Source organism: Pan paniscus, chromosome 9, assembly GCF_029289425.2.
Source record: "Pan paniscus chromosome 9, NHGRI_mPanPan1-v2.0_pri, whole genome shotgun sequence".
Classification (NCBI taxonomy): Eukaryota; Metazoa; Chordata; class Mammalia; order Primates; family Hominidae; genus Pan; species Pan paniscus.
In genome coordinates this window covers 63,561,207-63,588,512 of record NC_073258.2, presented here as the reverse complement: position 1 = coordinate 63,588,512, position 27,306 = coordinate 63,561,207, and the positions used below count along the sequence as shown (strand labels likewise).

The following is a 27,306-nucleotide window of genomic DNA, read 5'->3' as shown; positions in this document are numbered from 1 at the left end:
TTTAACTGTTCCAACTGTGTTGAAATAATTACTTCTCTCTGGGTGCAAAGGATCAAAAATACAAATTCCAGTGGTTTGCTTTTCTGTATGCTGAAAAAAGCCTGACTGAGTTTTTGTATTAAAAAAGAAAAGACCCCAATTGATGGGACATGACTAGAGATGCGATGTACATATACGTTAAATTTAGAGAACTCAATCCATCTTTAACACATGCTATTAAATAGCTGGTCTGGTCAGTTTGTATGTGGTGTGAAGAAAATACAGGAAGATAAAGTAATCATTCACTGGTCAAGTGATTCCTAGTCAAAAATCGTGGCTGATTTGAGAAACTCAAATACATTGCATCTGTTTTGTATATATTTTTAGGAGAACAGTGATCTCAAGTATTTCTGCACAGTTGGAGCCCTTATAACTGCAGTATAACAATAACAATTCATTAGGAAAAGGCTGCTTTAGTCACATATACCTTTTCCATGACAAGCCGAGCAAGTTTAATGGGATTTGCTATACACCGGACTGCGGACACTGCTCCTGCAGACAGGTCTTTTCCATCCATGATACTAGCATCCATTTCAACCTCACCATTTGTGTTCAAGACAGACCCACAACCTAAAACCAAAAAGAAGTTGAAAAGCAAGAATTAAGAATTTACGCCCCATCCGGGAGGGAGGTGCGGGGGTCAGTCCCCCGCCCGGCCAGCCGCCCCGTCCGGGAGGTGAGGGGCGCCTCTGCCCGGCCGCCCCTACTGGGAAGTGAGGAGCCCCTCTGCCCGGCCACCACCCTGTCTGGGAGGTGTACCCAACAGCTCATTGAGAACGGGCCATGATGACAATGGCGGTTTTGTGGAATATAAAGGGGGGAAAGGTGGGGAAAAGATTGAGAAGTCGGATGGTTGCCGTGTCTGTGTAGAAGGAAGTAGAGACATGGGAGACTTTTCATCTTGTTCTGTACTAAGAAAAATTCTTCTGCCTTGGGATCCTGTTGATCTGTGACCTTACCCCCAACCCTGTGCTCTCTGAAACATGTGCTGTGTCCACTCAGGGTTAAATGGATTAAGGGCGGTGCAAGATGTGCTTTGTTAAACAAATGCTTGAAGGCAGCATGCTCGTTAAGAGTCATCACCACTCCCTAATCTCAAGTACCCAGGGACACAAACACTGCGGAAGGCCGCAGGGTCCTCTGCCTAGGAAAACCAGAGACCTTTGTTCACTTGTTTATCTGCTGACCTTCCCTCCACTATTGTCCTATGACCCTGCCAAATCCCCCTCTGCGAGAAACACCCAAGAATGATCAATGAAAAAAAAAAAAAAGAATTTAGAAATGGCTCCAGATTTTCCTCTAATTTGCCCCCTTTAATCCATCCTCTATTCCATTGCCAGAGGAACATTTTTTTTCAAGAGAGAAATCTTGGCCGGGCACAGCGGCTTATGCCTGTAATTCCAGCACTTTGGGAGGCCGAGGCGGGCAGATCATGAGGTCAGGAGATCGAGATCATCCTGGCTAACATGTGAAACCCCGTCTCTACTAAAAATCCAAAAAATTAGCCAGGCATGGTGGCCTGCACCTGTAGTCACAGCTACTCGGGAGGCTGAGGCAGGAAAATTGCTTGAACTTGGGAGGCGGAGGTTGCCGTGAGCCGAGATCGCACCACTGCACTCCAGCCTGGGCGACAGAGCGAGACTTCATCTCAAAAAAAAAAGAGAGAAATCTTGACTTGGAGGCTGGGTGTGGTGGCTCACGCCTGTAATCCCAGCACTTTGGGAGGCTGAGGCGGATCACTCGAGGTCAGAAGTTTGAGACCAGCTTGGCCAACATGGTGAAACTCTGTCTCTACTAAAAATATAAAAACTAGCCAGGCGTGGTGGTGCATGCCTGTAATCTCAGCTACTCGGGAGGCTGAGGCAGGAGAATCACTTGAACCCGGGAGGCGGAGGTTGCCATGAGCCAAGGGTGACAGAGTGAGATTCCGTTTCAAAAAAAAAAATAAAAGAAATCTGACTTGGCACTCCATGACCTACAAAATAAAAAAGTACAAAGCCCTTCCTAACCCGGCCTTTGACCTGCTTTTCCAGCTTCATTTTCTTTCCTTGGCTATATTTTACTGAAATAAAGTTTCCCTGAAGATAGTAGTCCCCTTATCCACAGCCTTGCTTCTGAGGTTTCAGTTATCCTCAGTCAACCATGGCCCCAAATTATTAAATGGAAAATTCCAGAAATAAACACTTCTAGCATCATCCCACTCTGTCCTTCAGAGGGACGTGATTCCTCCCTTTCTCCAGCATATCCGCACCGTATAGGTTACCTGCCTGTTAGTCACTTAGGAGCCGTCTCGAATACCAAGCAGATCAGCTGCAGTAGCACCTCTCAGTGCTTGCGTTCAAGAAACCCTTATTTTACTTAATAATGGTCTCGAAGCACAAGAGTAGTGATGCTGGCATACTGTTATAATTGTTCTCTTTTATTATCAGTTATTGTTATTAATTTCTTACTGCGGCTAATTAATATATTAAACTTTATCATATGTATGTATGAAAAAAAAACCAGTTGATATAAGGTTGAGTACCATTGGTGGTTTCAGGCACCCACTGGGGGTTTGAAACACATCCCCCATAGATAATGGAGGGCTACTGTATACTAGGAGCCCACGTGTCTCTGTGCCTTTGCACATGCTGTTGTTTTTACCACTAGCACCCTTTCTCTATATTTCTCTGCCCAGATAATGCCTACAAATCTAGCTATGCTTCTCAATCTCTTTGTGCTTGTTTCTTCATGTGTAAAATGAGTAAGAACATCAACCCATTTAATCCTTACAACCATCAATGAGGTAGGTATTGCATATTAAACACTTAGAATAATGTCTAGCATGTGTAGGCAAACAGTAAGTGTTTGCTGCCCTGATTACATGCCAGTTTAACAGGTGGGGAAACCAGAAAAGCAACTTTCCCAATATCAAATGTCTTCTGGGTAAAGAGCAAGGAATCAAATCCAGGGGTGTGGCTTAGACATCTACTTTCTTCTGCCAAAGAAGCTCACATCTTTTCCATCTGGCAATAATAAGGCATCCCCTTACACTGATCAGCGCAGGTTAGAGAAGACCTGATAAAAGATTTATATAAATAATATCCAAAGTCTTAAAACATAATATGCAAAATGTCTAGAATACAAGAGAAAGTCACTCATCATATGAAGAACCAAGAACATCTCAACCTAAGGAAAAAGAATTAACAGATGACAATACCAAGATGACACAGATGTTGGAATTATCTGACAGGAATTTTAAAGCAGCCATTAGCCAGGCATGGTGGCTCATACCTGTGCTTTGTAATCCCAGCACTTTGGGAGGCTGAGGCAAGAGGATCTCTTGAGGCCTAGTTCAAGACCAACCTGGACAACACAGCAAGACCCCATCTCTTAAAAAAAAATTAGCTGGGCATAGTAGCACACACCCAAAGGCCTAGCTACTTGGGAGGCTGAGGCAAGAGGATCACTTGAGCCAGGGGTTTGAGGTTGCAGTAAGCTGTGATCACACCACCGTACTCCAGCCTGGGTGACAGACTAAGACCCTGTCCCTTTAAAAAAAAAAAAAAGCATCATAAAAATGCTTCAATGAACTTGAAATAACTAAAAAAATTATAAAGTTTCAGCAAAGAAATATAAGATGTAAAGAAAAACCAAATGGAAGTTAGAGCTGAAAAATGTAATAATCAAAATAAGAAATCTCAATGGATGGGCTTAACAGCAGAACAGACAAGACAGAAGAATTACTGGACTAAGAAATCACTCAGTCTGAACAACAGAACAGGGCCTGGAAAAAACCAAAATGAACAGAGCCCAGCCAACCAGTGGGACCATAACAAAAGAGCTAACATTCAAGTCATTAGACTCCTACATGGGAGGAGAAAATGGGTGGGAATGAGAAGTATTCAAAAAAATAATGCCTGCAAATTCCTTGTATTTGGCAAAAAGCATAAATCTACCAATTTAAGAAGGTGAGCAAGCCCTAAATAGGACTAAACACAAAGACATTCACACTAAGACACATCATAACCAAACCACCACAAACTAAAGACAAAAAAACATTGAAAGTAGCAAGAGAGAAATGACACCTTACCTATAGGGGAGAAACCAGTTTTAATGACAAAGAATTTGTCACTAGAAACCACGGAGGCCAGAAGGAAGAAGAACAGCATTTTTCAAGTGCTGAAGAAAAGAACTATAAATTCAGAATTCTATATTCCACAAATATCCTTCAGGAATGAAGGAGAAACCAAGATACTCTCAGATTGTATTAGGAAGGTGCCAAAAAGGGGTAGGTTTCATTCTGAGGCTGCTGCTTTTTCTTTTTTTTGACACAGTTTCACTCCGTCGCCCAGGCTGGAGTGCCGTGGTGTGATATCGGCTCACTGCAACATCTGCCTCCTGGGTTGAAGTGATTCTTGTGCCTCAGCTTCCTGAGTAGCTGGGATTACAGGTGCGCCACCATACCCGGCTAATTTTTATATTTTTAGTAGAGACAGGTTTTCACCATGTTGGTCAGGCTGGTCTCAAACTCCTGACCTCAAGTGATCCACCCACCTCGGCCTCCCAAAGTGTTGGGATTACAGGCGTGAGCCACCGTGCCCAGCCTTGAGGCTTCCTCTCTTGGCTTGTAGGTGGTTACTATCTCCCTGTGTGCTCACTGCTCCATGACCTCTTCTTGTGCCCATGAGAGTGGGCAAGCTCTCTGGTGTCTCCTATAAGGACACTAATCCTATTGGTTCAGGACTCCATCCTTATGACCTCACTTAATTTTAATTACTTCCTTGGAGGCCCCATCTCCAAACACAGCCAGGTTAGGGCTTCAACACTTAAATTTTGAGGGGGACATAAACATTCAGTCCATAACACAGATAAGGGCAAATGGAAAGAATTTGTTGCCAGCAGGCCTAACCTAAAAGAATGGCTAAAAGAAGTTCTTGGCTGGGTGAGGTGGCTCATGCCTGTAATCTCAGCACTTTGGAGGCCAAGGTAAGAGAAGTGCTTGAGCCCAGGAGTTTGAGACCACCATGGGCAACACAGGGAGACCCTGTCTCTACAAAAGAATAAAAAATTAGCTGGGTGTGGTGGTGCTCACCTGCAGTTCCAGCTTTACTCGGGAGGCTGAGGTGGGAGGATCACTTGAGCCTAGGAAGTCAAGGCTGCAAAGCTCTGATTGTGCCACTGCACTCCAGTCTGGGTGTCAGAGTAAAATTAATACCTTGCCCCCACCCCCACCAAAAAAAAGGATTTTTTTTTTTTTTTGGAGATGAGTTTCACCCTTGTCGCCTAGGCTGGAGTGCAGTGACACGATCTCTACTCACTGCAACCTCCGCCTCCCAGGTTCAAGTGATTCTCCTGCCTCAGCTTCCTGAGCAGCTGGGATTACAGGCGCCCGCCACCACGCCCAGCTAATTTTTGTATTTTTAGTAGGGACGGCTTTTCACCATGTTGGCCAGGCTGGTCTCGAACTCCTGACTTCAGGTGATCCACCTGTCTCGGCCTCCCAAAGTGCTGGGATTACATGCTTGAGCCACCAGGCTCAGCCAAAAAGGAATCTTGGAACATTGGGAAGGAAGAAAGAATAAAGAAAGGAGAAAAAATTGGTAAATATAATAGACTTTCCTTCTCCTCTTGAATTTTCCAAATTATGTTTGCCAGTTAAAGCAAAATGGTAACATTGTCTGAAGTGGTTCTCAATGTACATAGCGGAAATATTTAAGACAATTATATGATCAGCAGGGGAGGGTAAAGGGACTGTAAAGAAAGGTAAGGTCTCTAGGGTCCGCTTAAATGGTAAAATGTTAACATTTTTAGATTGTGATAAGTTACATGTGTTTATCCATGTACAGCATAATATCTAGAGCAAATAGCTAAAAAATCTATATAAAGAGATACACTCAAAAATACTACAGCTAAAACAAAATGAAATTCTAAAAAATGCTCAAACAACCCATAGGAAAGCAAGAAAAAGAAAGCAAAAACAACAAACAGAACACTAGACATACAATAGCAGGTTTAAATCTCAACATATCAGTAATTATATAACATGTAAATCTTCTAAATATACTAATTAGAAGACAGATATAGGCAAAGCGGATAATTTTATTTTTCTTTTTTGAGACAGAGTCTTGCTCTGTTGCCCAGGCTGGAGAGCAGTGGTATGATCTCGGCTCACTGCAACCTACGTCTCATGGGTTCAAGCAATTCTCCTGCCTCAGCCTCCTGAGTAGCTGGGACTATAGGCATGTGCCACCACGCCCGGCTAATTTTTGTATTTTTAGTAGAGATGAGGTTTCACCATGTTGGCCAGGCTGGTTTTGAACTCCTGGCCTCAAGTGATCCATCTGCCTTGGCCTCCCAAAGTGCCGGCATTACAGGCGTGAGCCACTGTGCCTGGCCTGGATAAAAAGTTTGACCAAACTATATGGGGTCTACCATTTGCCCCAGAAATCACATTCCTGGGCATTTATCCCAGAGGTATGGACATTTACGTTCATATAAAAACGTGTTCATGAATGTTCATAGCAGCTTTATTTGTAATAGTCCCAAACTAGAAACAACCAAAATATCCTTTCCCGGGTGAATGTTTAAATAAACTGTGGTACAACTATACTAGAGAATACTACTCAGCAATAAAGAAATAAATTATATGGGCAACAACTTAGATGGATCTCAAGGGCAAAAATGCTGAATGAGAAAAGCCATTTCCAGAAGGTCACATACTGTATGATTCTGTCAGAGACGTTTGAACCAGAGCAACTGCATCTTGAATAGGAGCTGAGTAAAATAAGGCTGAAACCTGCTGGGTGGCAGGCATTCCCAGATGGTTAAGGCATTCTAAGTCACAGGATGAGACACAAGGTCAGCACAAGATACAGGTCGTAAAGACCTTGCTGATAAAACAGGTTACAGTAAAGAAGCCAGCCAAACCCCACCAAACCCAAGATGGCCACGAGAGTGACCTCTGGTCGTCCTCACTGCTCCACTCCCACCAGCGCCGTGACAGCTTACAAACGCCATGACAACGTCAGGAAGTTCCCCTATGTGGTCTAAAAAGGGGAGGCATGAATAATCCACCCCTTGTTTAGCAGATCATCAAGAAATAACCATAAAAATGGGCAACCAGTAGCCCTCGGGGCTGCTCTATGGAGTAGCCATGCTTTATTCCTTTACTTTCCTAATAAACTTGCTTTCATTTTACTCTACGGACTCGTCCTGAAGTCCTTCTTCCGTGAGATCCAAGAACCTTCTCTTGGGGTCTGGATCGGGACCCCTGTCTGGTAACAACTCCATTTACAGAACATTCTCAAAATAATAGTAATAAGAAAGAGATAGTGATTGCTAGTTGTTAGGGAGGATGTCATACTGTGATTTACAAGGAGAAACACATAGAGCTGTCCCTCAGTATCCGTGGGGAATTGGATGTGGGACCCCTGGAAACATTGAAACTGCCTTCGCAAAAATTATTTCAGTGAGAAAATTATGGCAGTGAAAGAGATCTGAGCTAACATACCACCCCATCTTGCCTTTCCCTTAATTATTCCTGGGCTATTGGGCAGAGCTAACTTTGAGAGACATTTAGGCTATAGTTAAAAGGATAACAGGCCTTGCCCCAAACGCAACTGCTTTTGTAAAGTGAATGAAAGTTCATCTAGGCTGGGCACGGTGGCTCATGCCGGTAATCCCAGAACTCTGGGAGGCTGAGGTGAGAGGATCACGAGGTCAGGAGTTCGAGACCAGCCTGGCCAACATGGTGAAACCCCGTCTCTACTAAAAATACAAAAATTAGTTGGGCGTGGTGGTGCATGCCTGTAATCCCAGCGACTCAGGAGGCTGAGGCAGCAGAATCACTTGAACCTAGGAGGTGGAGGTTGCAGTGAGCCGAGATCGTGCCACTGCACTCCAGCCTGGGCGACAGAGTGAGACTCCATCTCAAAAAACAAAAAAAACCACAAAAAACCAAAAAAGTTCATCAAGCTGGGGGAGGAGAGGAACCTGATTCTAATGAGGTGTAGACACAGACTGCCAACCATTCCTTTGGGTACCACCACTACTGCAGATTGGCCTTTTGCGATATCTTTTCAGATTTTTATCCATGTCTGACATGCATGGCTCCACCTGGACCTGCCAACCATCTCCCCTGTGGCCTCGCCCAGAAACAATTCAGTGCACAGGAGGACAGTTTTAACCCTTTTACATTTCTTTTTTTTTTTTCTTTGAGGAGGAGTCTCGCTCTGTCACCCAGGCTGGAGTGCAGTGGCACGATCTTGGCTCACTGCAACCTCCATCTCCCAGGTTCAAGTGATTCTCCTGCCTCAGCCTCCTGAGTAGCTGGGATTACTGGCTTGAGACACCACGCCCAGCTAATTTTTGTATTTTTAGTAGAGACAGCGTTTCGCATGTTGGCCAGGCTGGTCTCGATCTCCTGACCTCAGGTGATCCACCTGCCTCGGTCTCCCAAAGTGCTGGGATTACAGGCGTGAGTCACCACGCCCGGCCATGACCCCCTTTCATTTCATCTCTGCCCCAATCAGCAGCAAGCCTTGCCAGTCACACCCCTTTCCCTAAACTGCTTTTGAAAAACCCCTAACCCAGGAGCTTTGGAAGAGATGATGAGTACTAACTCCATCTCCCACATGGTGTGGCTGGCCATGTGGTCTATTAAATTTTTTCCTTACTACAATGCCATGATCTTTATTTGTGTAGCAGGCAAGAAAAACCCCTTGGGCAGTTACAACATCAAAATCCATGGATGCTCAAGTCCTCTATGTGAAATGGCATAGTATTTGCATATAATCAATGCACATCCTCCTGTATACTTTAAATCATCTCTAAATCACTTATGATACCTGAGATACAATGTCTACATCACTTATGATACCTGATACAATGTCTACCATATCAGTTTATTAGTGTGGATTCAATGTAGTACTTCGTGTGAGGCAAGTTTTGCATTTTGGAACTTAAAATTTTGCAAAGGCAATTTTTTTATTTTTTAGATGGAGCCTCATTCTGTCGCCCAGGCTGGAGTGCAGTGGGGTGATCTTGGCTCACTACAACCTCTGCCTCCTGGGTTCAAGCAATTCTCCTGTCTCGGCCTCCCAAGTAGCTGGGACTACAGGAGCCACCATGCCCGGCTAATTTTTGTATTTTTAGTTTCACCATATTGGTCAGGCTGGTCTTGAACTCCTGACCTCATGTGACCCACCCACCTTAGCCTCCCAAAGTGCTGAGATTACGGGCATGAGCCAACACACCTGGCTTGCAAAGGCAGTCTTACACATTTTTTTTTTCCCCCAAATATTTTCAACCTAAGATTGGGTAAATTCACAGATGTGGAAGGCCTGGACACAAAGTTTGGTCTTCCTGTTTCCTGACACACAGCTCCTAAAATACTTGGAAGCGCCAAAGTGGTAAGTTATCTTTTTGTATGCCAATGAGATGACTGATGGTTAGGGGCTAGATAGCCTCAAAATGGGGAGCCGGTTGCCAGAGAACCAATCGTGTAATTAGAAGGCCTGAACTTTCAGTCTCACCCCTCTATCTCCGAGGAAGGGGAGAGAGACAGAAATTAGCAAACATGGCTTCTTACGTTTGTTACTCAGTCTCACAGAAGCCTCCATAAAAACCTGTAAGGGCTGATGATGGGAGAGCTTTTGGATTGCTAGATATGTGAAGGTGCCAGGAGGGTGGTGTGCTGAAGAGGGCAGGGAAGGTCCACACCCCTTCTTCCATACCTTGCCCTACGCATCTCTTCATCTCCCTGTCTGTATCCTCCATTATATCCATTATTCATATAATAAACTGGTAAATATATTTCTCTGAGTTCTGTGAGCTGCCCTAGCAAATTAACTGAACTCGAGGAGGTAGTCATGGGAACCCCAATTTATAGCTGGTTGGTCGGAAGTAGAAGTGACAAGCTACTACTCAAGATTGGCATCTGAAGTGGGAAGCAGTCTTACGGGACTGAGCCCTGAACCTGTGGGATTGGACTCTGACCCCAGAGAGACAGCGTCAGAACTGAACTGACCTCACCCTATGCAACTCTTCATCTGTATCCTTTATCATAGGAGTCCCCAACCCCCAGGTACTGGTACTGGTCTGTGGCCTGTTAGGAACTGGGCCCCACAGCAGGAGGTGAGTGGCAGGCGCGTGAGCATTACTACCTGAGCTCCGCCTCCTGTCAGATCAGCAGCAGCATTAGATTCTCATAGGAGTGTGAACCCTGTTGTGAACTGTGCCTGCGAGAGTCTCTGTGGAAACACTGTCTTCCATGAAACTGGTCCCTGGTGCCAAAAAGGTTGGGGACCACGGCTTTATCATATTCTTTATAATAAATTGGTAAACATAAATGTTTTCCTGAGTTCTATGAGCCATCATAGCAAATTATCAAGCCTGAGGAGGGGGTCATGGTAACCCTTGATTTGTAGCCACATTGGACAGAAGTGTGCATAACCAGGGGACTTGCAATATGCCTTTTCAACAATTGGTGCTGGGCCACGGGTGGTGGCTCACGTCTGTTATCCCAGTACTTTGGGAGGCTGAGGCTGGTGGATCACTTGAGGTCAGGAGTTCAAGGCCAGTCTGGCCAACATGGTGAAACCTTGTCTCCTCTAAAAATACAAAAATTAGCCAGGCATGGTGGTGGGCACCTGTAATCCCAGCTACTCGGGAGGCTGAGGCAGGAGAATTACTTGTACTCAGGAGGTGGAGGTTGCAGTGAGCCAAGATCACGCCACTGCACTCCAGGAAAAAAAGCAAAAAACAAAAAACAACCCTGAGTTCCTCAAAAATCTAAGAATACAGCTACCATGTGATATAGCAATCCCACTGCCGGCTACACACCCAAGAGAAAGGAAATCAGTATATGGAGGAGTTATTTGCACTCCTTGCTTGCTGCAGCATTGTTCACAATAGCCAAGATTCGGAAGCTACCTAGATGTTCATCAACAGATGAATAAAGAAATGATACATATACACAATGGAGTACTACTCAGCCATAAAAAAGAATGAGATTCTGTCATTTGCAACAACATGGATGGAACTGGAGGTCATTATGGTAAGTGAAGTAAGTCAGGCACAAAAAGAAAACCTTCACATGTTCTCACTTATTTGTGGGAGCTAAAAGTCAAAGCAATTGAACTCATGAAGATAGAGAGTAAAAAGATGGTTAGCAGAGGCTGGGAGATAGTGGGGGTGGGGCAGAAGGGGGGATAAGTAATGGGTACAAAAAATAGAATGAATAAGAGTTAGTATTTGATAGCACAACAGTGACTATAGTCGATAATTTAGCTATACATCTTAAAATAACTAAAAGAATATAATTGTTTATAACACAAAGGATAAATGCTTGAAGGGATGAATATCCCATTTACCCTGATTATTATGCATTGCATGTCTGTATCACAATATCTCACGTACTCCCATAAGTAAATACACCTACTATGTAGCCACAAAAAAAAAAAAACCAAAAATGGAATCTTGATATATACCTTGCATCGTATACAAAAATTTATTCAAAGTGAATCACAGACCTAAAACTTCTAGAAGACAACATAAGAAAAAATTTTGCAGTGCTGGGTTAGGCAAATATTAAGATACAACACAAAAAGCATGACTGGTTTAAAAAAAAACTGATAAACTGGACTTCTGCAAAGTTGAGAACTTCTGCTTTTTGCAATAAAATATTGAGAAAGAAAAGACAAACCACAGACTGAAAGAAAATATCTGCAGATTTTTCTGCATTGACACATCTGATAAAAGCTGTATCTAGAATATATAAACAACTCTTAAAACTCAATAGTAAGAAACAACACCAACAAAAAAATCAGCAAGACTTTGATACTTCACTGAAGAAATATGAACGACAGGCCAAGCGCAGTGGCTCACACCTGTAATCCCAGCCCTTTAGGAGGCTGAGGTGTGTGGATCACGAGGTCAGGAGTTCAAGATCAGCTTGGCCAACATGATGAAACCCCATGTCTACTAAAAATACAAAAATTAGCTGGGTGTGGGGTCACATGCCCTGTAATCCTAGCTACTCAGGAGGTGGAGGTTGCGGTGAGCTGAGATCGTGCCATTTCTCTCCAGCCTGGGCAGCAAGAGTGAGACTCCATCTCAAAAAGAAAAAAAAAAAAAAAAAAAAAAGAAATGAATGACAAAAAAGCACATGAAAAGATGTTAAATATCACTTCCCATTTAGGGAAATGCAAATCAACATCATAAGATTCCACTATATGCCTACTAGAATGGCCAAAATAAAAAATGCTGACACTAGTTAGTGCTGGTGAAGATGTGGATTAAGTGGAACTTTTTTTTTTTTTTTTTTGTGGAGCTGGAGTCTTGCTCTGTTGCCCAGACTGGAGTGCAGTGGCGCCATCTTGGCTCACTACAACCTCTGCCTCCCAGGTTCAAGTGATTCTCCTGCCTCAGCATCCCGAGTGGCTGGGACTACAGGCGTGTGCCACTATGCCTGGCTAATTTTTGTATTTTTGGTAGAGACAGGGTTTCACTATGTTGGCCAGGCTGGTCTCAAACCCCTGACCTTGTGATCCACCCATGTTGGCCTCCCAAAGTGCTGGGATTACAGGCATGAGCTGCGCCCAGCCTGTAAGTGGAACTTTCATACATTGCTAGTGGGAATGTTAAAGTCTGGCAGTTCCTTTTTCTTTCTTTTTTTTTTTTTTTTGAGACAGGGTCTCACTCTGTCACCCAGGCTGGAGTGCAGTGGCACGATCTCAGCTCACTGCGACCTCTACCTCCCAGGTTCAAGAGATTCTCCTGCCTCAGCTTCCCGAGCAGCTGGGACCACAGGTGCCCACCACTGCACTTGGCTAATTTTTGTATTTTTAGCAGAGACAGGGTTTCACCATGTTGGCCAGGCTGGTCTTGAACTTCTGACCTCAGGTAATCCGCCTGCCTCGGCCTCCCAAAGTGCTGGGAGTATAGGAGTGAGCCACCGCGCCCGGCCAGTAGTTTCTACTGAAGTTAAATTCTTGCCATAAGCCAGCAGTCCCACTCCCAGGTACTCACCTAAGGGAGATAAAAACTTATGTTCACATAAACACCCATATGCAAATGTTTACAGTGATTTTATTTATAATGGCCCCAAATGGAACATGTCCTTTAGCTATTACATGGTTAAACCAACTGTGGTATATTCATACAATGGAATACTACTCAATAAAAAGGGAAAAACTACTGATATCCACGTCTACACGGGTAACACTTTAATGTATTTTGTTAACCAAAGAATCCAGACTAAGGCTACACATTGTGTGATTCCATTTATGACTTTTTTTTTTTTTGGAGACAGAGTCTCTCTTTGCTGCTCAGGCAGGAGTGCAGTGGCATAATCTTGAGCCACTGCAACCTCCCCCTTCTGGGTTCAAGTGATTCTCATGCCTCAGCCTCCTGAGTAGCTGGGATTGCAGGTGTGCCATACCGTGCCTGGCTAAGTTTTGTATATTTAGCAGAGACAGCATTTTGCCATATTGGACAGGCTGCTCTTGAACTCCTAGTCTCAAATGATCCACCCGCCTCGGCCTCCAAAAGTGCTGCCATTTATGTGTAAAAAGTGAAGTGGAGGTTCCTCTTCAAAGACTTTGCTCCCTAATTAGGAATAAACAGTAACTTCTCTTAGAAGCAAAATTTATTCAAAGACCTGTGCTAACATTCTTAAATATCTGCTAGCCATAATAAACAAATCACTGTACTTTACGTTCTTAGCTCCCACAATTTAGCCTAAATATTTGCCCTGGAAGGCTTATACTGGTCCAAGCAAGCATTAGGTCACAGCCTGTTCCTCTTCCTTATTTAAAGGTGTTTTTACCTATCTCAGCATCCCACAAGTTACTTCCTCCTTCCTTTGTTCTCCTCTACCTTTGCCTCTTTTACAAAATTCTAAGTTGCGAGCCAATCGAAACAAATAGAAAATGTAAGGTCCCGTTTCAGCCAATAGAAACCGGACACAGCAGTAGGGTAAATGCGTCAGGTTATAAATAACCCTGTCTCCTTTGTTCAGTATACTCTTGGGACAAAACTGCTGACAAGTGTACCCTTTCTACAAAAAATAAAAACGGCCTTACTAAATAAAATAAATTAATGTTCGAATACTATTTCTTTACACACCAAAAAACAAACATTTCAAACATATGACATCCTGGAAATGACAAAACTACAGGAATAGTAAACAGATTAGTTGTTGCCAGGGGCTGGGAGTGAATGGAGGCGTGGACTCAAAGGGATGTGGGAGAGTAATGTAACTGGTTTATATCTTGATTGTGGTGGCAGTTACATGACTATATATATGTCTCTGTCATGGAACTGTATACTAAAAAGGGGATCTTACTATATGCAAATTACACCAACAAACCAACACCAAACCCATTAAAATTGTATGGTATTAGGCTAGTAGATTCTAAACCTGGTTGTATCTCAGAATCACCTGGGAATCTTCAAAACAAAGAAATGAATACCAATTCCTAGACCCCACTACAGATTTTTACCTTATTGATTCTACATTGTAAGTCCAGAAAGAGACTGGATAAATGAAAAAAATCCTGTTTTCAGCCGGGCGTGGTGGCTCACGCCTGTAATCCCAGCACTTTGGGAGGCTGAGGTGGGCGGATCATGAAGTCAGGAGATCCAAGACCATCCTGGCTAACACAGTGAAACCCCGTCTCTACTAAAAATACTAAAAATTAGCTGGTCCTGGTGGTGGGTGCCTATAGTCCCAGCTACTCGAGAGGCTGAGGCAGGAGAATCGCTTGAACCTGAGAGGTGGAGCTTGCAGTGAGCCGAAACTGTGCCACTGCACTCCAGCCTGGGTGACAGAGCGAGACTCAGTCTCAAAAAAAAAAAAAAAAAAAAAAAAAAAAAAAAAAAAATCCTGTTATCTCAAAGATTCTCTAATAGCTTGTAAATTGAATTGTAGAGAGAATATCTCAAGTGCTGTGTAAATATCGTTGAGCTCCAGTGAAAGCAAATGGTCATTTGGTTGCCAATCTAAGTAAGTTTTTAAAGAATATTCCTAGCATTCAAATTTAAAAGTTCAATCTTTACAGTGTTGGTATCTAAAAATCAACCACTTTTCAATAAACTATTATGAAACAAGCTTTAAAGTCAAATGCATACTGAAACAGGAATAGAATGTAAACAAACATAATGTTTTTACAAATGTTCAGGCAAGTTGTGTCATGAATGCTAATTACTGCCACTGAACTCAATACCTATTGGGAGTCAGCTTTTTGTATGAAGTTCCCAAACAGTTATTTATTCTAGAGGATTATAGCAGAGGATGCTGGGAATATTGCTTGCCGGTACTGACCTTGGCTGGGAAAAGCCGAGGTCCACAGTACGCTGTTAAAAAGTCCCACCTTTCCCCCCATAATCTTTGCTTTCCCTCTTTTCAGCTCTACTCTTTTCTTCCTCAATATGCGGAATAGACGACATTTGAAAGATGAGAGGGCAGACGTTGAGAAGGAAGGCCTCTGGATACAGAGCAAAAAAATGAGAACTAGCTGCTCCAATTCCCTAATCTGTGCTTCCCAATGCATGCAGATGACAAATTGTTAGAATAAGAGATGGTCGGAAACCAGAATGACCCATTTCAAATGAAGGTCCTGTGTAAATAAGTGAGGGTTTGACAGCCCAGGGGGTGCTGAGTGCTAAGAAGCATAAGGTTTAACAAGTCACCCACAGAAAGAGCTGGCTGCTCCCTCTGCTGGCAAAGTCAGTGCCTATCTGGTAAATTCTGGCTCTACAAATGGAGCCATGAAAGCACACTATTAGGTCTCATTTTAAATTCAGATGAACTTAATTTTCAGAGACAGAGTCTCACTCTGTCACCCAGGCTGGAGTGCAGTGGCGCAGTCTTGGCTCACTGCAGCCTTGACCTCCTGGGGCTCAAGGAATCTTCCTACCTCAGCTTCCTGAGTAGCGGCGGCTACAGGCTTGTGCCACCACGCTCAGCTGATTTTTGTATTTTTTTTTTTGTAGAGATGGGGTTTTGCCATGTTGCCTAGCCTGGCATTGAACTCCTGAGCTCAAGTGATCCGCCCACCTCAGCTTTCCAAAGTGCTGGGATTACAGGCGTGAGCCACTGCACCGGTCTCAGGAAGAATTACACAATTTTTCACAAGTGTTAAAGAGTGCTGCGTAAAGGGGACAGAACAAAGAGTAAATATTTGATGATTAATTAAGATTTCCTGAAATTCTTTTCCCTGACAGATGGGTGGTATAATTCCAGGAAGTATTTCAATCTCTAGCCTAGATCTTAGGTTTGCCATTTTAAAACAAAGAGATGAATGTCTTCCAGCAAGTTAATCTTTTTGTGCCTTAGTCTGATCTGAGAAATGAGGATAATAATTATGCCTAACTTATACCTAACTCATTTAACTCAACTGAGTTTAAGTGATTAACTCATAAGTGAATCATTTAATGTTCATTATGAGTTAACTTGAGTTAGTTTAACACAAGTTAACCAACTTAAGAGAGTTACATGATCAACTCATTTAATGTTCAGATTCAATAAATCAAGCAAATTTCTTAGACCACTGCCTGATACATGGTACTCATATTAGCTATAATGATTAGTATTCCAAAAAAGGGTGGACTGAGTGAAAGAAGCGAAACACAAAGGAATACACTCTGCACTCCAAAGTTAACCTGAAAACTTTGGAACCTTGTCGGGGGAGGTAGGACATGCCTCATTATTCCCTCCTCCCTTTTGGAATTCAGGCCCAGCTGACCAGCACTAACATTAAAACAGATCTTAAGACTGACAAAGCAGACTTTGTAGCAATAAGATACCAAATTCCAGCGGGACTCTAGTATGACATCACATGACAGCAAGCCCTGAAAGTGAAGTATTTTACCCCAAATTACGTTTCTTCGCCATATCTTGAAATAGTCCTGCAAAGCTAAAGCTATCTCTTGTGGGGAAAATCTACATCCTGAAGAGAATCCCCTTCCTTTTCTAGGCCTTTTTCCTGATTCAGGAGAGAATCAACTCTTATAAGAAACATTTACAATTTATTCTCTCAATAGACTGCTACCTGGAGACTTCCTCTGCCTAAGGGAAATCTTGGTCTCCTCAACCCCTTATCTTAATGCAGACATTCCCTTCTTTTTTCAGTTTTTTTTTTTTTTTTGAGATAGTCTCGCTCTGTCGCCCAGGCTGGAGTGATCTCGGCTCACTGCAACCTCTGCCTCTCAGGTTCAAGCTATTCTCCTGCCTCGGCCTCCCGAGTAGCTGGGGTTACAGGCTCCTAGCACCACGCCTGGCTTTTTTTTTTTTCTTTTGTATTTTTAGTAGAGATGGCTTTTCACCTGTTAGCCAGGCTGGTCTCGAACTCCTGACCTCAGGTGATCCACCCGCCTTGGCCTCCCAAAGTGCTGGGATTACAGGCGTGAGCCACCGTGCTAAACCGCCTTCTATTAATTCTATCTGCAGCCACAAGTCCTTATATAATCCAGACATTCCCTTCTGTGGATTCCAGGTGTTTGGACAAAACTTTAAATCAATTGTTCATCAGAAAATCTTTGAATCTTAACTATGACCTGGAAACCACTCGCCCTCCCCCAGTAGTCTCACCTCTCCAGATGGAACCAATGTATGTCTTGTATGTATTGATTGACATCTTATGTCTCTCCAGAAGCACACATTCTCAGGATTTCCCAAGAGCTGTATCAGAGGCCATTAGTCACTCATATTTGCCTCAGTATAAATCTCTACAAATATTTTAGCGTTTGACTCTTTTCAGTACAGGTAGAAAAATTAAATATTCTTTTTTTACATACTTAGTTTCACCCCAAAGCTCATTAGATTCCCTAACACTATGTAGGTTCTATTTATTCTGAAGAAGGAGCTTGACCTGACTCACATTATTTACTAGCTGAAAGGGACATTTACCTGCGTTGAACTCGGGATCGTCTTCCAGGGCGACGACAGCTCCCTCTACGGCATCCACGGCGCTCCCGCCCTCCCGGAGGATGCCGTAGCCCACGGTGGCGGCTCTGACCATGCCCTGGTGCACTCGCTCCTTCCGATCCTTGGAGATGGGACCGGCTCCGCCGCCGTGGACCACTACGATGGGATTCATGTCGGCGGATCCTAGGCAGCAGGAAGGCGAAAGCGTCGTCCAAAACCAGCCCAGGGAAGCCGCGCGGGTACAAGGTCCTCGGGAGACCCTGTGGGGACAATGCCCAGTCTCTGTTCTGAACGGCTGGGTTCGCAGCTGGGGGTGGGTAGGGGCGGCTCGGTCGAGCTTGGTACGAAAAGCCCAGGGGCCCGGCGCCCTCCCGCGTTCCTCTCCGCCCCCGGCCCGGACCTGCTGGGGTCTCAGTTTCCCCGGGGACGTTAACCCGCGCCCACCGCCGCCCGCCTCCAAGCCCCGGCGCCGAAGGAGGATGTCTATTTCGCTTTCGGGAAAATGTCTATTTTCGTTTATTTCATTCGCCCTCCCGCGTCTCGGGCGGCTGCTCCGGGAGGGCCGCCGACTTACCCAGGGCACCGCAGGACGCGGACGCCGAGACCTCAAGCTGGGTCGAGCCAGCCCCGCAGCCGCCCGGTACCGCCGCTCCCCGACGCCGGCTCGAAACCGCTCAGCCCGCAACCGCTCTGGTCACAACGGTTCTGCGCCTGCGCACGAGGGCGGGACCGCCGCACGGCCCAGTTCCCATAAAGCCCCGAAGGCCGGATGGCGCGCACCTGTCTCACTCCTCTCAAGAGTCTACGCTCTTGGCCGGCCCGAGCTTCCTAGTGGCACGCGGGGAACCTCCTGCTCCTGACCAGGCTAGGGGCTGGGTGGTTGGGTTGGTGGCGAGAAGCGTGAAGTGGCATGCCACGATTTTGTAATTGCAGATTGAAAAGCAACGCTAGGCTGTGCGCAGTGGCTCATGCCTTGTAATCCCAGCACTTTGAGAGGCCGAGGCGGACGGATCACTTGAGGTCGGGAGTTGGAGACCAGCCTGACCAACACGGAGAAACCCTGTCCCTACTAAAAACACAAAATTAGCTGGGCGTGGTGGCGCATGCCTGTAATCCCAGCTACTCTGGAGGCTAAGGCACGAGAATCGTTTGAACCTGGGAGGCGGAGGTTGCGGTGAGTGGAAATCGCGCCATTGCACTCCAGCCTGGGCAACAAGAGTGAAACTCCGAATCAAAAGAAAAAAAAAATATACTGGGACAATGGGCATAAACAGGGACAGATCCAGGCAAACTGTGATTGATCTCCTGTGGATAGGAGAGTCCTTTCCCTTCTTGTTTACCCACAACTAATAACGTATTTTACCACTCTTGGGAATTCCCTTTACTCCTGTTTTACCTTCATTTCCTGCCTTAAGGCCCAGTTTAAATGAACCCCTCCTGCAAAGCCTTCTCCCTGGCACCCCACTAAGGATCAGTCATTCCCTTTCTAGTGACCTATTGTTAGAGATTACCACAAATTTATTGGCTTCAAACAACACACATTATCTTACAGTTCTGGTGGTCAGAAATTCAAACTGGGTCTGCAGGGTTGAGTTCCTTCGGGAAGCTCCAGAAGAGAATCTGTCTTTTCTTGCTTCTACAAGCTGCCTGTATCCTTGGCTCATGGCCTCATCCTCCATTGCCAAAGCCAGCAGCCTAGCATCTTTAACTCTCTCTCCCTCTGGCCTCTGTTTCTGCTGTTTCACTTCTCTCTCTGTTTCACTTCTCTCTCTGTCACCATCATCACGATTTTCTTCTCTGACTCTGACTCTCCTGCCTCCTTCTTAAAGGAAGTCCCTTGGGATGACATTGGGCCCACCCAGATAACCCAGGATAATCTCCCTTTCTTACAATTTCTATTCTCATCTGCAAAGTCCCTTTTGCCACGTGAGGAGTGTTCACAGGTGGAGATTCGGATGTGACACCTTTGAGAGCCGTTATTCTGTCTCCCACACTCACCTCTTGGAAGAGGGTTATTTTAGCACGTCTCAACTGGTCGTGAGCCTAGTTGTGTCATCATAATACAGCTCACCATCATTTGGTTTCAGCTATTTATAGGAACCTGAACCCTACCCTATGCCTAGCCCTAACTCAAACCCCATCTCTACTGTTTTTCCTGATTGATCTGGAATTCAGTGATCTGGCTGAGGCTGGGGAAGGTGGCTGGTGGCCCAAGCGGGTAGAGTGTTGGTTTCCATTTGATCCTCCCATCTCAGCCTCATGCGTTTATCTACTTCTCTGATGGGCTTCGTATTCCCCATCCCAATCCAAAGTCTCTTAGATAAATTCTCTAGAAAATAAACTTCTGGTCTTTGAGGAGGAAAGAGGAAGCATCTTTTTGTCTGGCTCTGTGAGATAGGAGAAGGAATCTGGCTAACTCCTCTGTAGACGATGTTCCATCAACAATCATTTTATGGATTAAGGATTGTATTCAACTGTCCCTGACGAAACGTGACCACAGTGGTTTAACCAGATAACTGTTGATTTGAAAACAACAATAACAACAACAACAACAACAACAACAAGACATCTAGTGGTTGCTGCCCAGGCTGGTGCAGCAGCTCCAAGGTGACACAGATGTCCCATCTCCTTCTCTTCCCTTCAGCATGTGGCTTTCACATTTATGGTGCTCCTAGGCACCTTGATCACTATTGGGGCAGAAGGAATGGGGAAGGGCAAAGGGAAGAAGGCTTTTGCCAGCTCCCCTTTGTTCCTTTAATTCAGGAAAGCTCTCTAGCTTTCCTAGAAGTCCTCCAAGTGGACTTTTATTGGCCAGAACTGGATTGGGGGGCTGCCCCTAGTGGCAAGAGAGTCTGAGTTTTTATTTTAGCAGGGTACATCATGGCCCTGGATAAAATCAAGGTCTCTTGGCAAGAAGGAAGGGTGACAGGCTATTGGAGAGACAACTGGGAACACCTGCCACTCCTGCCTCCCCATCTTTGAGATTCCTGTGTGTCTAAGCCCTGAGTCTCTCAAGCGTTCTCCAGAACAAATGGATTCACCTCTCAAGTAGATTACAACTTCCTTTAATCTGCCATTTGTTATTCATCTTCCAAAGTGACCTTTTTTACCTGCCATTGTCATCTCTCCCATTCTTCCTGTCTTTGTGGGTAGTATTCTTTTTAAGATTGTTTACTATCATTTTAGAGGGATTTTTGAAGGGAGGAGTAACCCATCTGTGTGACTAGGGAGGTTGACTAGAGCCCCAAGGAAGTGATTCTAACTACAGTGGCTCTGGATGTTCTAGGAGGAGAAGGGTTGGGTTAGGGAATGCCAGAGTTGGGGAGAGGAGGTGGGACCAGAAAAAGAGGGACTGGGTAGGGACTGGGCATTTCTGGGTCAGAAATGAAGGAGGCATATTAGAGAGATTGACGAAGAAGAAATGGGGGTGGGAGGGAGGAAGAGAAGAAAAAAAGAAAGAAGCAACTAACATTTCCTTCCTTTCCTTCCCTTCCTTCCCTTTCTTTCCTTTCTTTCTTTCTTCTTTGAGACGGAGTCTTGCTCTGTTGCCCAGGCTGGAGTATAGTGGTGCGATCTTGGCTGACTATAATCTCCATCTCCCGAGGCTCAGACATGATTCTCCTGCTTCAGCCACCCAAGTATCTGGGATTACAGGCATGCACCACCACGCCCAGCTAATTTTTGTATTTTTAGTAGGGATGGGATTTCAACATCTTGGCTACGCTGGTCTCGAACTCCTGACCTCAAGCGATTTGCCCACCTTGGCCTCCCAAAGTGCTGGGATTACAGGTGTGAGCCACTACACCTGGCCGCAACTAACATTTTCTGAAGGTCCAATGGGGAACTGGCAGGCTGCCTTTACTACGTTCTTACTGCCTAGCAGCTTCCCATCCCCACCAGTCTCAGCTACATGAGGAAAAGGCTTTTGGCTGACCCCACTGGGGGCAGGATGGGAATCTGTGAGACTCCCTCCAAATTCTAGAATGTGTAAAAGTATCTTGAGCCTGCCACCTTCCTATCTTGAGCTTCGCTTTCAAACAAGAAGCGGGACACATACGTTTCAACTCTGAGATCCCTGAGCTTATTTAGGAGATTTAGTACCCATGAATTTGTTCAGGAACGGGGCCTGAGGCTGTTTTTAGGAAGCCCACGTCAGCATTTTGTGCACTAGCACTTCTTTCTAACTTTCTTCTCCTCTCTGACCACAGAATTGTAATTCAGTTAGTGATATGGGATGGGGGCAGGGAAGTGCTGGGTAGAGAAGGGCATGGTCCCTGGCTAGGGCTCCACCCCTGGGCCTGTGCCCATGGACCTAGGTGAGGACAGGCACTCCTGCCTTCAGGCCCAAATGTTGCATTTTCCAAGACCACTCTGGCCCACCATGCCCCCATCCTGTGCCCATAAAAACCTCGAGACCCAGCTGCGCGCCGTGGCTCACATCTGAAATCCCAGCACTTTGGGAGGCCGAGGCGGGTGGATCATGAGGTCAGGAGATCGAGACCATCCTGGCTACCACGGTGAAACTCTGTCTCTACTAAAAAGACAAAAAATTAGCCGGGGGTGGTGGCACGTGCCTGTAATCCCAGCTACTCAGGAGGCTGAGGCAGGAGGATGCTTGAACCCGGGAGGTGGAGGTTGCAGTGAGCAGAGATCACGCCAATGCACTCCAGCCTGAATGACAGAGAGAGACTCCATCTCAAAAACAAAACAAAACAAAACAAAACAAAAAAACACCTCAAGATCGTAGGGGGCAGGCACACAAGCGGCTGGACGCCGAGAGGAGCACGTTGGTGGAAGAGCACATTGACAGGTGCCAACAGATGCCGGCAGGCCATCGAGCAGTGGAGCCATGGTGGAGTTTGGCCAGGGCAGTCGGAGGAGAGCCTGGCCACTGGGCAGCCCGGCTCGGCAGGGAAAACCACCTTTCCACTCCATCCCCCTTCTGGCCTCGCTGAGAGCTACTCCTCAATAAAAAACCTTGCACTCATTCTCTAAGCCCATGTGTGATCCGATACTTCTGGTACACCAAGGCAGGAACCCAGGGATACAGAAAGCCCTCTGTCCTTGTGATAAGGCAGAAGGTCTAATAGAGGTGATTAACACAAGCTGCCTGTGGATGGCAAAACTAAAAGAGCACCCTGTAACACACGCCCACTGGGGCTTCGGGAGCTGTAAGCATTCACCCCAGGTGCTGCCGAGGGGTCAGAGCCCCACAACCTGCCCATCTGTATGCTTCCCCTAGAGGTTTGAGCAGTGGGGCACTGATGAAGCGAGCCACTCCCCCTGTTGCATGCCCTGCAAGGGGGATAAGGAACTTTTCCCGTTTCATTAGGGTGGAACATGTATGGGTGCTTGAATTTGGATTCCTATAAATATTTTGATTTATATCTGGGCTGTCTCTTTTAAACTCAAAATCAATGGCTGGGCATAGTGGTTCATGCCTGTAATCCCAGCACTTTGGGAAACAGAGGCAGGTGGATTTCCTGACCTCAGGAGTTCAAGACCAGCCTGGGCAACCTGGCAAAACCCCATCTCTACCAAAAACACAAAAAAATTAGCCAGACGTGGTGGCATACACCTGTAATTCCAGCTATTCAGGAGGCTGAGGTGGGAGGATTGCTTGAGTCTGGGAGGTAGAGGTTGCATGAGCTGAGATCACACCACTGGGCTCCAACCTGGGTGACAGAGTTGGACCCTGTCTCAAAAACAAAACAAAACAAAAAAACCACACACACAAAACTGAAGTCTGGAAGTCTCATTGGGAGGAGAGTCATGATATGAAGAGAAATACAGGAGAGAGGAAAAGCACATAATTTTATTCCATTGCATATAGTTAAAAAATGAAATGGCACAAAATAATTTAAAATGAAAGGTATAGTCTTCTCTCCCCCATCACCACTCCCTACTCCCCCCACCTCCCAATGCTGGCATTTCTACCTAGGGGCAGCCACTTTACAACTTTTGGTTATATCTTCTGGGAGATTGCACCACATCTCTCTCTCTCTCTCTTTTTTTACTTTATTAAAATACTGAATTTTATTTCACATGTATGTTTTTGTCTCCCCACCATTTCCATGTCTGACCACCGCTACTACTTAGTCCTATCATAACATTCCATACCTACTTAAAACCAAGCAAAGGGTGGAGTTCCATCTTTAAAAACTAAACAGACATTTTCAACAACACATTCTTGGCAATGGAACCTGGACAACATTTATCAAACACGGTAGGGAAAGTTCTCACTCTGCATTACAAAAAGGACAGCCAGATATCAACTGTTACCAAAATGAAATAAGATGGAAAATTTTTAACAAACTGTTTAGACTATTTTCTTAAAGAGACTTCCTCCACTGTCAGAGATCTTGAATAGCCTCCTGGTCAGTCATCCGGAAGCAGTTCTTCACATAATTGATGAACTTGGCTTCCACTTTGGGAAGAGAACCACCTTTTTCTATCCTTGCTTGCATGTTTGCTTTAACGTCTTCTACAGAACTAGGTCCTTTTGGTATTTTAGGAGTTTTTTCCTGTTTTTTGAAGGATTCTTGTCCTTTTGATCTTGGTGTTGATGATGGTTTTGAGTCTTTTCCATTCTGATTTGACTTTTGTGCATTTTTGGCTGGAGTATCTCGTATAGATTGCTTCACTGGTGCTTTTTCTTTGGTTTCCTTATCATCAAAATCATCATTATCATCATCTTCATCATCATCATCATCTTCATAATCATCATCTTCATCGGCAGCAAGTTTTACTTTTTTCTGTGGAACCTTGCTACCACCTCCAGGGGCTGATCGCTTTCCAGATACACTTAAGAGTTTCACATCCTCCTCCTCTTCATCTTTTCTTGCATCTTCCTCCACAGCTACTAAGTGCTGTCCACTAATATGCCCTAGCCCTGAGCCACACGTCAACCATAAGACACTGGTGGTGTTATTTCAAAGCCCCCAAGGGAAACCATTGGCTGTATAGACATTTTCAAAGTTGCCAGTGTTACTTTAATTGGACTGCCTTTGTAATTCATTGCCTCTGCTTCAACAGTGTGCAATTCATCCTTTGCACCAGCCCCTAAACTGACCATTCTTAAAGATAGCTGGTGCTTATCTTCATCATTATCCACCTTAAAGTGATCATCTTTGTCGGCCTTTAAGTTCACAACTGAAAAGATAGTTCTGGGGTCTCAGGGGGCTCATATCCATGTCCATCGAATCTTCCATCGGGTGGTGGCACGCACTTAGGTGGGAGAGAAGGTGGATGGAGATAAACGACCACTGCTCAAGAGAACAGCCACACAGGATGGAATGACACCAGGGAAAAGCTGCACCACATCTTTTACAGATAAATGTATACACCCACAATTCCCTGATTTAACATTACTTACTGACTTCTTGGTTGGCTAGATGCAGATTGGCTCATTTACTGCTTCTCCTTTTCTGCTTTATTCTTTTTTTTTTTTTTTTTTGAGACAGAATCTTGCTGTGTCACCAAGGCTGGAGTGCAGTGGCACGATCTTGGCTCACTGCAACCTCCTCCTCCTGGGTTCAAGCGATTCTTCTGCCTCAGCCTCCCTGTAGCTGCTTTGGGAGGCCTCAGCACCTCAGTGCCTGTAGCTAATTTTTGTATTTTTAGTAGAGACGGGGTTTCACCGTGTTAGCCAGGATTGTCTCAATCTCCTGACCACATGATCCACCCGCCTTGGCCTCCCACAGTGCTGGGATTACAGGCATGAGCCACTGTGCCCGGCCTATCATTGGAAATTTAAGTAATAAACTTACTCTTAATTTCTAGTTCTATCAACTAGAAACAATATCTCTTGCCTTTCCACATTGTAAGAGCAGGATGTTGGTGTCGTTTCCTTCCCTTCATTTCTTTCCCCTTTATATGGAACTCTTTCCTCCTTGGATATGGAACTACTGTACAGTTAAGTCTTATGTGATTGGGCCATAGGTGGACTCTAGAAGTCAGAGATAAATAACTTGTGTTTGCACTATTGAGACTGTGTAAAATGCATGCACTGCAGATTCAGATCATCCATGATGATGTTAGTTTTTGTTGGGCGTAGTGTTTCCCCATCCCTGGGTTCTGTTCATTTTTTTTCTTTTTTAAAAAATTTCTTTCTTTTCACCTGGTTCTTTGTAAGTGTGCAATGTTTCTTTTCTTCTTTCATTATCTGCCTTATCAGATCTTTAATTTTTTTTTTTTTTTGAGACAAGGTTTGGCTCTATCACCCAGACTGGAGCACAGTGGCGTGATCACGGCTCACTGCAACCTCCGCCTCCTGGGTTCAAGCCATCCTCCCACCCCAGCCTCCTGAGTACCTGGGACTACAGGTGCACACCATCACACCCGGCTAATTTTTGTGTTTTTTGTAGAGATAGAGTTTTGCCATGCTGCCCCGGCTGGTCTTGAACTCGTGAGCTCAAAGCAATCTGCCCGCCTTGGCCTCCCAAAGCAGATCTTTAATTTGTTGCCATTCCCGAGTGTAGTAGAAAATGGCCAGGGTCCTCTCCTTTCCTTGGATTCCTTCTCTTTTCTTTCCATGTTCATATTATTGATTGTTCCCCAGGTCTGTTGACTACTCTCTCCTGAAGACCTCTCCTCATTTTTCTTAAGAGTTGGATCCAGCACCTTCTGGATTGGTTCTCCAGCTTGAAGAGGGCATATGGAGGGATTTCTCAGCTTCCACAACCACGTGAGCCCATTCCCATAATAAATCTCTTATGTATCTATGTATGTATCCTATTGGTTCTGTTTCTCTGGGAACCCTGACTAACACATGAATTTTTTTTTTTTTTTTTTTTTTTTTTTGAGAGGGAGTCCCACTCTGTGGCCCAGGCCAGAGTGCAGTGGTGTGATCTTGGCTCACTGCAACCTCTGCCTCCTGGGCTCAAGCCATTCTCCTGCCTCAGCCTCCTGAGTAGCTGGGGTTACAGGTACATGCCACCATTCCCGGCTAATTTTTGTATTTTTAGTAGAGATGGGGGTTTCACCTTGTTGGTCAGGCTGATCTTGAACTCCTGACTTTGTGATCTATCCGCTTTGGTCTCCCAAAGTGCTGGGATTACAGGTGTGAGCCACCGTGCCCAGCCAACACATGAATCTTACATTTTTGATTTACTTCATCATTTTGCTGGAGAATGTCCTCAAGTGACTCCCTAACAGAATAATTGTTCTATGCTTTAGCACATGCCTGAGCATGTGGTAATTTTGTTCGAAAGGCTTCTATAATTTCTGACTATCTCTAGAATAAAACTCATATAAAAAAGGAGCGCTCAGAGCCCTCCTAGGTTTAGCCTTAAGTACCTTTCCATACTTTTCTTCCATTGCCTCCCTCTCCCCTCTGTGTACTTTATGTTCTTGCC

At 44.9% G+C, this 27,306-nt stretch overlaps 1 protein-coding gene and 1 pseudogene across 3 annotated transcripts in view; both read right to left on the bottom strand.

The window, feature by feature from the left end:
* ASRGL1 (asparaginase and isoaspartyl peptidase 1) overlaps positions 1-19,014 on the bottom strand; it is a 50,520-nt gene extending 31,506 nt beyond the window's left edge. For 2 of the 3 annotated variants that reach the window (XM_003828480.5, XM_055094410.2), the window contains exons 1-3: positions 18,525-19,014; positions 17,933-18,210; positions 467-609 (exon numbers count right to left, since the gene is read on the bottom strand). In XM_003828480.5, coding sequence (XP_003828528.3) covers positions 467-609; positions 17,933-18,122 — 333 coding nt within the window. In that variant the 5' untranslated portion in view covers positions 18,123-18,210; positions 18,525-19,014. The remainder of the gene's footprint in view (positions 1-466; positions 610-17,932; positions 18,211-18,524) is intronic. The other variant, XM_003828479.6, reaches the window with a different exon arrangement.
* A 2,425-nt stretch (positions 19,015-21,439) lies between these two features.
* LOC129393368 (nucleophosmin-like) lies at positions 21,440-27,041 on the bottom strand (annotated as a pseudogene).
* Positions 27,042-27,306: the final 265 nt, after the last annotated feature.